Raw genomic sequence first — 12,460 nt, forward strand, 5'->3', positions numbered from 1 at the left:
AGGTTGTAAGATCGGGCCCTGTGTCAGGCTCACGCTCAAGCTCAGCGCGGAGTCTGCTCGAGATTCTCTCTCCGTCTCCCTCTGCCCCTCCCCTCACTTGGATGCTTGCTCTCTCTAAAAATGAATAACATCTTTAAAAAATTTTTTAAAAATAAACTCAATACAAAGATTAGCCTTTAATACAGTACTGACGTAAGGATACACAAAATAGACCAATGAGTCAGAACAGACGGTTCAGAAACAAATGCACATATACACATTCACGTGATCTGCAACTAAGTGACAGACACTGCATTGCACTTGGTAAAGGATGGTCTTTTTAATAAATGAGTTGGGTTAATTAGATATCCATATGAAAAAGTAAAAATTTGACCCCCTGCCTCACACCATACTCTACAATCCATTTGAATGAATTTTAGAGCTAAATGTAAAAAGTAAAACACAACAATTTAGAAAACAAACCAGCAGATTATCTATAAGACCTTAAAGTAGGCAAAGTTACTTCAAAGGGGTACAAAAAGCACAAATCAGAAGGCAGGAAATGATAAGAACTTCTTTCCACTGAAGGAACCAAGAAGAAAATAAAAAGCAAGCCACAAAGTGGAGAAGATACTTGCAATACATTTACTCAATAGAAATGTATATCCTTACTATATAAAAGACCCCTACCAAATAATAAGAAATCAGACAGCCCAGCAGGGAAAAAGAGTAAAAAGTGTTTTTTTTAAAGAACCAAATGGCCAATGAACATATGAAAAGATGCTCAGCATCCCTAATTGTCAAAGAAATGCAAATTAAAACAACAATGTGGTATCACTACCCAGCTAATATATTAGCTAAAATAAAAAGACTAAATACCGAGAGCTGTCAAGGATACAGAGCAACTAGAAACCTCATAGATAGCTGGCAGGAGTGTAAATTGGTACAATAGTTCTGGAAAAATCTTTGGTAGTATCTACATACTGAAACTGAACAGATATAGACTTTCTGATTCAGCAGTTCCAAATCCCAGGTACATAATCTGAAGAAATGCATGCTTACGTTCATCAAAAAACAGGTATGGGATGCTTATATTGGCATTATTTGTAATAGCCAGAAACACCCAAACTTATATTAACAATAGTATATACAAACTGTGTCATATTCATAAAATGGATTATACAACAGTGCTGTCCAATACAGAGCCACTAATCACATGTAAATTTTAATGTAAATTAATAAGATTAAATAAAAATAAAAATTCAGACTAGAAACACTTCATAGGCTCAATGGCCACATGTGGCTGGGGTCTACCAGATTGTACAGCACAAAGTATTTTGATAAAGTTCTATGGGGAATTGCTATTACACATACAGAAATGACAATAACTGAATTACAATGACAAGTAAAAACATGGGTGAATGCCACAAACGTAACGTTGAGCAGAATAAAACAGACAGAAAGGAGTATACACTATATGCTTCCATTCATACAAAGTTCAAACATTAACACAACTAATCTATGGTATTAGAAGTCAGGAGGTGGTCGCCCTTTGGGAGTTGGAGGCACTGACTGGAAGGCAGCATGAGGAGGCTTCTGGGTTTTTGGTCACACTGATCCAGATCAGCAGATGTGGATGCAAGTGTGTTCACAATGGAAAAACACATGTGGCTTAATACTATGATGTGCACACTCTTCTGTATGTAACCAAAAAAATAAATAAGCGGTCAGCCTCACTCTACTGCTGAAGTCCTTTTTTGCGTCAGAGTCCCCCTCTGATAAAACTGAACTCACGATGCTCACCCTCACGCCTGGGTGGCTCAGTTGGTTAAGTGTCTGACTCTTGGTTTCCACTCAGTTCGTGATCTCAGGGTTGTTGTGATGTGCTCCACCTCGGTGCAGAGTCTGCTTGAGATTCTCTCCCTCTCCCTCTACCCTTCTCCCAACTCAGGCACGAGCGCGCACTCTCTCTCTCTCTCAAATAAAATAAAACAAATCTTAAAAAAAAAAAAAACCAAATCACACACAAAAAAGATACTCACCCTGGGTAAATGCTATGGCATGCCTTAGCATTATTTTAGCCCAGAAAAAGGGATTTTTAACAAATCTTACATTCTTCTATTTTTACATGGTCATCAGAGGTATAAAATGAATAAAGAACCGCAATGAAACAAAGACTGAGTGAGGAGATAAAAATGTGGCTACAAAGTATTTGCCAGATAGTAAAAGAGAAAAGAAAGTATGTGAAGAAATTCTGAAAGCTGATAAAGCTATAGGAGAATCAGTAGTGATACAACTCCCAACAAGAGTCCTAGAGAGAAGGGAGGAAGTTGTAAACCAACCTCAGATCAAGTTGGTCATGAAAAGTCTCAAGATCCCCTTAGACTCTTTATTAAAAAGAAAACTCTCAGATTTGTAGAAGCACGAGTAGAAAGTTTTCCTAGGAGAAGGTGCAGACCGTCTTCGGTGGCCATAGCCAAGAACCCAACTGAAATACTATCACTGACAATCTCCCCAAGACCTGCATCTGATGTTGACCTTTTTTTTATCTTTGATTTTTTAAATATTTGACCTCTGAACACCATTTAAAAGGGAAAAAAAAAAAACCTATGTGGACATAAATATTGTAATCACTCATGGGATTTAGATGCAAAGAAAGATCTCCACTGGGCTAGAGATCACTGTCACTTAGAATCTCTTGCTTCGGGACACCTGGGTGGCTCAGTCGGTTGGTTACCGGTCTGCCTTTGGCTCAGGTCATGGTCTCTGCCCCTGCCGGGGTCCTGGGATCGGGCTGTGTTGGGCTCCTTGCTCAGCAGGGAGACTGCTTCTCCCTCTCCCTGCCGCTCCCTCTGCTCGTGCTCTCTCTCTCTGACAAATAAATAAATAAAATCTTTAAAAAAAAAAAAAAAAAAACTCTTGTTTCTTGTCTTCAGTTTTAATTTTCATAAGTGCTCTGGAACGGACAAAGTTCCAGAAAGGGAGAGGATTTAAATTACAACAAAGTAATAATAGCTTTCTTAGAGTTTTGGAATCAGAGAATCAGCACGAGGGAAAACTGTGCTAGGAAGGGTTTAAGAGGGTGTCCAGTCCATCCCTTGTCTTATTTCAGCAAAATTGCCTTCAAGAATTTCACATGTCAAAAATACATTCTATTTTTGGACACAGCCAGATAAGGAGATTTCTCTACCTCCCTTGGTGTCCCATTTCAATGACTGTCACTCTGAGGAAAGTTTCCCTCAGATACCTCCTATATCTGGTCATGCTGCTTAAATGATTTTGTTTGTTTTATTCTTAACAAATATAGAAGATTAGCAGTGCTCCTCGCCTCCATGATAACGCATCTTATAACAACTTGCAACCTCTTTTTTATTTATCATCTACAAGACATTTTCATATACATTATCTATTTAGCCCTTGAAATAATCCTATTATTATCCGTCCCATTTTACAGATGGGGACATTCAGGCTTAGAAGAGTAAGGAAATTTAGGCTTAGCGAAAGAAATATGACAATCCCAAGGTTACTCAGCTATTCGGGGCTTGGGCTCAAATTCAGCTACTTCCTTCATATATAAGTGTTACTTACTAAGTCACTAACCCCTCAACCTCTCCACACCCCCATTCTGAACAAGCCCAGAATGAGAAGTTGTGCTTTAGGGCCGGTTTAGCAAATGTGGAGCAAAACTGGAGGGCTTTCTTCCATAGAGAATCCAGATGTCGTTTTATTTTCTAAACTGGCAGTGTGATGTAACAGTGGGTAGCTGTGATTTGTAGCACCATCACTCCCTTCTTCTAGCAACTGCACCCTGATTTCCCTCAGGAACTGTCAATCCAATTGCCCAGCCTTTTCCAAAGAGCCAGCACAGAATCCAGGCCAGACTTCTCAGGCACGTTTTCCCAAGAATCTGAATCTTGAATGGAGTGACAGAAGAATGCAAACGGTCAGAGTTCAGCCATCTCACAGAGGAGTTCACCAGACCTGCTCTGGTTTCCAGGAACTAGTCCTTCCACTTTTCCACACTTCTCGGGGTCCCCTCATATTCTCGTTAAGCCCTTGTTCTGCTTAGGTTAGCCAGGGTTGCTTTCTGTTGGTTGCAAACACAGAACACTGACTGATACAACTCTTGGGAAGAACAGAGTAAAATACACGCTTAGGAAGTTCTGCTTTTATTATGTGCTTATTCTGTAGGTGAGAAATATTACAAGGAAATCAGACTCTTAGCATTTTGTAAACTAAGAAAATTCCTTCACATTGAAGAAAGTAGTACAGTAATTTCTTGTGCAACTGATCAAAGGCAGGAATAAATTGGCAAGTTCTCCAGAATCCTGGCTACGTTTTTTCTTCCAAAACACGGCTTCTGGGATCTTAGATTTCTCGGGAAGTAAAGAAAATTCCGGAAAAGCTGTGAAAGTGTTTAAAGAGGTATTCTCCTGGTGAAGAGTCCTTTCGTGGAGGGCTCAGGGAGGGCAGAGGTACTATAAACAACGTGCTCTCAGAGCCACTCACCCACCAAGAGAATGGGTAACAGGGGGCACACCTGGAAACTCCTGGCTACTTAGTCAAAGGTAACTGCAGCCTTTGGTGTTAAGTGAGTCCCAGTCATCCAGACTTGAAGTCTAAAAGCAGAAACTAGAAGAAAAGGTAACATTGTCTACTCAACATAGCAAGTGGTTGAGTTCTACTCAGTAACCATCCTGAGTTCACTGCATGAAGAAGCATCGCATCAGATTCTTCTCTCTTTCTGGGACTGGACAAGGCAGCAAAAGCCTGTCAATCCTTTGAAACTGCCCTAAGAATAGGCTGATTTCACAGTTCATAGAAACTATAAGCCAACAGTAAAGGGATATCAGATCTGCTAATCTGGGGTAGTCTACTCAATGAGCAAAAGCACCAACATGTGCGGCAGATTGTGGAGACAATGAATTACAAAACAAGAAGCCTGCTCACTATAACGTACTGTGCAATCTGAGAAAATAAGGCACCTGCATAGGAATGATCAACAGGCGATGCAGGAAGAATGCCAACTGCCATGCACAGAGAACAAATACATGAAAATCAGGGGTCAATACCTCGTCGTCTATTCCCCCGTCCTGTCCCCCCCCAACCCTGCCCCTGCTGTAATTCAAGACAGTTCTTAGCCATGTGGGCATAGAAATTTTTTATCTCTTCCTTTTCATAAAGAGCTGATTTCAGCACCCAAACAACGAATAATCAGAAGAATAGGTCTGCGTAAGAGGGGAAACCATAAAATAATGCTGACGAAAATTCTCCCTTCTGGAGAATAAAAAATGACAGAGGAATGTCACAGTCGAATGCTTTGTACCTAGTGGAGCATTAAATGTATCTTTTGATTTGACTAAGCGACAAACATTTAATCCCTTTTAACATCAGCTATCAACAGTTGTGTTTAAGGAAATGGCAAAGTAATATTTAGGAAAAAACAAACCCTAGGTCACGGTATACTCAGAAGAAGTCTCCAGATATATTCTCTCACTTGGGCGGAGTCCAAGCAGCTCACCTATAAACATTACTCGCTTGGCAAAGAAAATTCAAGAATGGGATAGTCGATACTCATCCAGGGCAGAAGTGATCTTTATTTTGGTGAAAGTATGTAATTTATCACAAGCTACTCCTCAGCTAGCCGATCCCTGGAACACTGTGTAAGGTCTACAAAAAGGCATGGGATGCCACACCACCATCTAGGGCAGAGACGGTGGCCTGGACTCCCCCTGACCATGGCACCAGCCCCCCAGCTAACCAGCAGGACTCTCAATTCAGTGTAGTAACACTTACTCAGGAGCCAAAGAAATTCCAATATTCTGGTGTAGTAGTCCCATAGCTAGAACGAATTTCACAGCAAATGAAACTGTGAACAATTTCCCAGCTAAGAACAGGTCATACCATTTTTAAGCTACATTTCGCTCTATAAAATACATGAACTCAGAAGCAAGTACAAAGTTAGGAGAAAAATATTAGAATGTGTTTGTTTTTATTTACGCTATTACCATATATTATGACCAATGTGGCCGTAGACGCAAAGCAGCTTTTAGAAAAACTACATTTTTTACATCTTTAGTGTCACAAAATCATATAAATCACAGTGCATGTCTTTCAAGTAATTGCTAATAAAATGCACACCAAATTCCTTAAACTATTTATAAAATAGAGAGCATATTATAACCAGAAACTTCTGTAGAAAATTCTAACTGAAACAAAAAATACTATTATTGAGGGGCGCCTGGGTGGCTCAGTTGCTTAAGCGACTGCCTTCGGCTCAGGTCATGATCCTGGAGTCCCGGGATCGAGTCCCGCATCAGGCTCCCTGCTCGGCAGGGGGTCTGCTTCTCCCTCTGACCCTCCCCCCTCTCATGTGCTCTCTCTCATTCTCTCTCTCAAATAAATAAATAAAATCTTTAAAAAAAAAAAATACTATTATTGAATGGGTCTCATAAACACAAGAAAATAAAATTCAAACTTCTTAGCCTGGATTCAAAACCTTTCAGAAACACATTCTAAACCATTTTTTGATTTTATTTTCTAATTCTCCTCTATAAGAATTCTGCTCAAGCTAAACTGGCCCACACAGTCACACCCCTTTTTCTTAACATCTACTCCTGCCATTCCTCCACCCCAAAGTCCCCCACCCTCAGCCATGCCCTTGACTTTTTCTGGATTGTCAATTTCTGCCCAGCCCTCATGAAACTTCCCTGCATCTCTGACAGCTCACTGCATTGATTCCCTTACACACAGAAAACTATTTCAACAGTGATCTGTTGATTTGAATAAGCATTTCAACAACCTGGGGGCAGAAGAGGAGACTTTCAGTTGTCTAAGGTGATAAATCACTTGCCCATTCATAAAACAGTATTTTTTGAGCTTCTACTATGTACAAGATACAAGGTCAGGGTCCCTAAAAAACGCTGACGTGCAACTAACATGATCTACTTTCAAGGAGCTTTGAGTCTAGTTGGGAAAATAAGACCAACCCCCCAAGTCATCATAATGAATACAAGCTAGGCAATTATAAACACTCCACTATGGTTTCTGCTAAAGGAGGGTGGGATTACTTAGTGCAATTGGGGCGGGGGTGGGGGGAGTTGCACAGAGAAGAACTCTAGGAGGAAATGGCAGTTGGATGGACTAGAAAGAAGACATTATGTTCTTAATAAGCGTTAACGAAGGCAAGGAGTGGGCAGAGCTTGGGAAGTTAATGGATGAAGCAAGGAGTGATGCTTCAGAATATGTGTCCGTTGCAGAGAAAATGGAACAAATGGGAAAGTAATTTATATTACAAATTAATGGGGATTAAACATACTGAGAACTTCAGAAGTGAGCACACATTCATGTCCCTATATTAGGCAGTGTATTAAGTAGCCAAGAGATGTGGGAAGATTCCACAGGGTAATTATGATATCTGAGAAAAATCGTATTATTATAACTTTTTATGACGTTGATTTTTAACTGAACGCTATTCATCACAGTAAAGTCTATTTAATTAGAAGTGATAGAAAGAGCTCAAGTAACACACGTTGTTAAATATTCTTCCATGTGTTATATGAATAAGGCCTAAGTTCCACTCTATCTTCCACATCTGTGTGATGGTACAATCAATGGGCCCCACGTGAAAAGCTAAACTCAAAGCAAGATCCTGAACTATTCTTCTGGAACATCCAAGAAAGATGATTTTTGTGCATCACATGAAGGGAGGCTGCATTATATTATAAGGTGTAAAATGGCAATATGTTATATATATACAACATTATAAGGTGTAAAATGACAGTATGTTATATATATGTAATTAACACACACATATTGCCAATTACACACACACACACACAGCTGACCCTTGAAAAACACAGTTTGAACCCTGCAAGTGTACTGATATGTGGATTTTTTGGATAAATACAGTATAGTACTGTAAATGTATTGTCTCTTCCTTACGATTTCCTTAATAACATTTTCTTTTCTCTAGCTTGCTTTCTTGTAACAATACAGTGTATAATACGTATAACACACAAAATGTGTGTTAATCAACTTTATGTTATTGGTAAGGCTTCTGGTCAACAGTAGGCCATTAGTTAAGTCTTGGAGGAGTCGAAAGTTATACGTGGATTTTTGCCTGCACAGGGGGTCGGCACCCCTAATCCCCACATTGTTCAAGGGTCAACTGTTTATCATATCACACATGTGGTTAACTCAGCCAGAATCCATGAGATCATGATATTATCAAATAACTGTAGATTGGGGAAAGCTGCTGGCATTAAAAAACGGTTCCTTCTCACAACTGCAATGAAACAAGCATGCCACTATTTCAGAAACTCATTACCCTGAGATTTCTTGGAGAGGGAGGGCAGGACAACCCTGATCCTTCTAAATTTAGACTGCTTAACTATCCAGGCAGCCTCATCTGGTTCAGGTACCACATTCCCAGGCTCATCAACCTGCCCAGATCATTTTCACTCTTGAGAGTGGAAACGGGAAAGAATCGTTGTGGAGGGTCTCTCTGCTCTTTGTGGAGACACTCCCTTGTCACCGTCAGAAAACTAAGTGCCAGAGCATCAATTCGATAAGAAACAGTCATTCGATTCCAAGGAAACATCCAAGAAAAAAAAAAATGCCTGATTTTAAGATGATCTGTACACTTAGAAGCTTCTAGATGGTAAGAGAAGTGGGGATACACAGCATTGCTTTATTTTCCCTATGGTTCACTTTGAGTTAACTCTCGGTTTATGAGTCACAGTGGGCTTGCCAGCCTCTTGCTGCCACATATTGACCTGGTATACGGAAACATTTTTAAGAACAGATTATCCAGAGCACCGAGCGGAAGACTTGAAGGAAGGCTCTCAAATCAGTGCAGGTGCAGTGCTCCGTCAACAAAAGGTGAGGTTCATCTAAAACTAATGATGTAATGTATGGGGATTAACATAAGAATAAAAAAAAAACAATAACATGCAAAGCACCTGGAAAAAAAACAAAACAAACAAACAAAAAAGCAAAAAAAACAAAAGGTGAGGTTTTACCAGCTTACTAGAAGATCAACACCTACAAGCCCTGAGAAGATTTAGATTTTGTTTTTCTCCTCACCCCTTCTCAAGTGGTTTTAGACGTTTGCATGACTCTAACACAAGTGCAGGGCAACATGTTTGAAAGGTTATTGGAAGTGACAGATGGACCTACTTTGAAATAAAATTAAGCCTGTGGTACTACTGAAAGGAAGTCACGAAATCCAAAAATAAACCGGACAGAATGCTCTTAAGCTGTTTTGTTCTTTTTTCTTCTTCTTCTTCTTCAAGGAAGCACCAAGAGTGGGAGACTGAAGCAAGCCCACTGTCTCTTCTCTGAATTCCCTCACCTTGGTCAATTTGGCCTGAGCTTACAACCAGTCTTCTAAACGTAATGGGGCACCCCCGGAATTTTAAACCTCCGTATATTTATTGTCGAACATCCAAATGTGTCTTCCACCGGTATCACTAAGAACACAACTCTAATCATGCAGAGATGTGACTTTAAAGATTTAAAGAAACAAAAAACCAACTATAAAGAACATACTGAACCACTAAACGTCCCACTTGGGAGGAGACGAAAAATGCATGCTTCAAAAACCCACTGTCCAACCCAGCCACCGTGGACGGCTTTGCCTGCGGTTCCCAGGAGGAGCCTACCTTATTATGCTCGTACTTGTAGGGGATCTTGAGCGTGTCCATGGCTCTGATCATAGCCTGCATGGCCGTGAAGATGTTCTGATACACCAGCTTGGTGAAGCCCCTTTTGTCTTCGTCAGAGTAGCCCGACCCGTGGATGATTCTCATCTGCTTGATAAACGTACTCTTGCCACTCTCTCCCGTCCCTGCAAGATGGACAACAGCAAAAGAGGTCATCAGACTGTGACACCTTCGCACGCTCTCCCAGACAGCCAAACCAGACACGGCGGCTTGGACGCAGCATCCCCACGCGGCCTGCTGGAGGAGCATAACTAGGAGGGTAAATGCCACCTGTAGAGAATACTCAGCAAGACTAGAGGATGAGAGTCCATTTCAGAGGCGGATGGAGCTTAAACGCACGCGCGCACGCACATACACGCGCACGCACACACACACAAACACAAACACAACCTGTCACCTCTTTGGAAGCCACTCAGCATGGAATTTTGATAGTGATTTGTAACCACGTATTTTAGGAGAAACACAATGAAATCAGCATCTTTTGAAGAGAATAAACACTTGATAAAGCTCTTCTCCCTGGAGAATATCTGAAAGCCTTCCAGGAGGCTGGGCTGCTGGGCAGGATTTGGATCTGGAAATGACAATGCACTTACACAAATGCTGTTCGGAGAGCAGTAAGAGAAAATGTCTCGAAATTTCTAGACATTTTCTTTCACTTTAAAATGGTACATAGATATGGAGAGCACAGCATCCAGATAAGAATCAGGAATTTTCTGGACAGCAAGGATCCACTGTATGTGGCTGAGTTATTTCAAGGAATCGCCTAATTCAGAGAAGTCACAGTGACTCGCCTTCCTTCTGCCCATTCTTGACTAATAGCATGAGATAGAAATTTACTGTTACTGGATTTTTCTCTTCCGTGCTCTTATTTTTCCCCTTTTCAACACGCCTTTTTCTGTTACCATAAGCCTGCGGCCAATCCCTAACAAAGCTACCAATGGCCACGGGAGGAAGAAAAGACAGAAAGTTGGGATTCTATCACTGAATGACAACATATTTCTTCCACAACGAATCTAAAACTATGAATGTAAAAACTTCATTTTTCCAAATGGAGGTGGCTTCTTCTGTACGTCACTTCATTTCTGAACATTTTTCACTCACTTTCAGGCTTCCTTGAGATTTCCAAAACAATAACTATCTCTGTTATCAATAATCCTAACAGTGTAGGAAAATGGTTATCAATAACTCTAACAGTGTAGAAAAACACTGAAAGTACCTAGATATTAAACATGGAAGAATAAAATATTAAAACACAGAACGGCTAGCATGTCTTTATTGCCTTTTGCGACCTACTAGGTGCTTAAAAACACAAAAGGAAAACTGAAAACTAGGAATACAGCATGTGTCCTAATTTCATTTTGTTTTGCTAGGGGTTAGATTTCATTTTCATCTTTATAAACAATCACGAAAGATTCAAATAAGTATTACGGTTTTCACAGAAGCAATCTTAAATGACTACAGATGTCCGGGTAAACACAGAAGCCTTGCCCAGTTACAGAGGAAGAGGATTTCTAGCTCCTCGGTCCTGGGTCAGCAACTCCTTTATCATTTTCATATGACTTTTAATAAGTGATCTGGAGTCCTTGAACTATAAAGTTAACACTGCAATGTGAATGCCATCAACCCATTTTAACGAGCTTCATCCCAAGAGTTTAAAACGACTATTTTAGGGGCACCTGGGTGGCTCAGATGGTTAAGCATCTGCCTTCGGCTCAGGTCATGATCCCAGGTGCTGGGATCCAGTCCCGTGTTGGGCTCCCGGCTCAGTGGGGAGCCCGCTTCTCCCTCTCCCTCTGCCTCTCCCCTTGCTTGTGCTCTGTCTCTCTCTCTCTCTCTCAAATGAATAAATAAAATCTTTTAAATAAAAAATAAATAAATAAAACGACTATTTTATAATCTCAACCATGAATATGGGGGGAACCCAAAGTATCTAAAAAGTAGCACCTCTTATAGAAATAAAGCAATGAAACTGATCCTCATTATCGATCCACAATGTATAGAACAACAGGTATCTTTACTCTCCCAAGCATTTCAAAGTATGCAGGAAAAAAAATCCAGATTGCTTCTTTATTATCCCTCTCCCGGGGGCAATGGCTTGCTCCGAGGGCCCAACCATAGACATAATCATCAAATCAGAATCCCTGCTAGTTTTTTCCACAACAAAAACAAGAAGAAATCTTAATATGTGAGGTTAATGGCACAAGAAGAAAAGGAAAGAGAATCAGGCCATAGGGCCTCTTCCTCCTGGCAATCAGAGCAGCTTTTATATACTCATTTGGGTGAGTATAAAATCTAAAACATAAAAATAAAGTCGCAGACAAATAAACTACACTGGCTTTTGTTTCACTTCAGTCTCGCCAGGCAAGAGCAGTCAACGCTTGGTACCTCTTTGGATCTAGTCACCTGGGCATCACGCTAATGAAGAGTCCAAACAGAGCCAGAATGCGGGACCAATGAATGAATGCGGGCAAAGAAAGGGGAAAGAAAAAAGAATCCAAAAATCAACTCCAAAGTAAGACATGTTCCTATTGGCCCAGACACACCCAGGGATCCTGTCTCTCCATTCTCTTGTCTTGCTCAGTGCCCCAGGAGGCTGATCCATAAGGCTTTCACATCAACAGCTCCCTTGCCCGCATCTTTGCCTTGGGTTTAGCACGTAGAAGACACGAGGAGGAGACCCGAGAGCAGGAAAATGAGGAAGGGGAATTTTCCCACAGCCTGCTCCCTGCAAGGGCACCAGAGATATGCTGTGTCTG

The 12,460-nt window shown here is 40.8% G+C and overlaps 1 protein-coding gene across 1 annotated transcript in view; it reads right to left on the minus strand.

Moving 5' to 3' along the window:
* Window positions 1-12,460, minus strand: part of GNAQ (G protein subunit alpha q) — a 307,507-nt gene that overhangs the window by 192,892 nt on the left and 102,155 nt on the right. Inside the window, exon 2 of the mRNA XM_081804098.1 lies at window positions 9,645-9,829. Coding sequence (XP_081660224.1) covers window positions 9,645-9,829 — 185 coding nt within the window. The remainder of the gene's footprint in view (window positions 1-9,644; window positions 9,830-12,460) is intronic.

Source organism: Leptonychotes weddellii, chromosome 14 (genome assembly GCF_054177405.1).
Source record: "Leptonychotes weddellii isolate Sample4059 chromosome 14, ASM5417740v2, whole genome shotgun sequence".
Taxonomy (NCBI): Eukaryota; Metazoa; Chordata; class Mammalia; order Carnivora; family Phocidae; genus Leptonychotes; species Leptonychotes weddellii.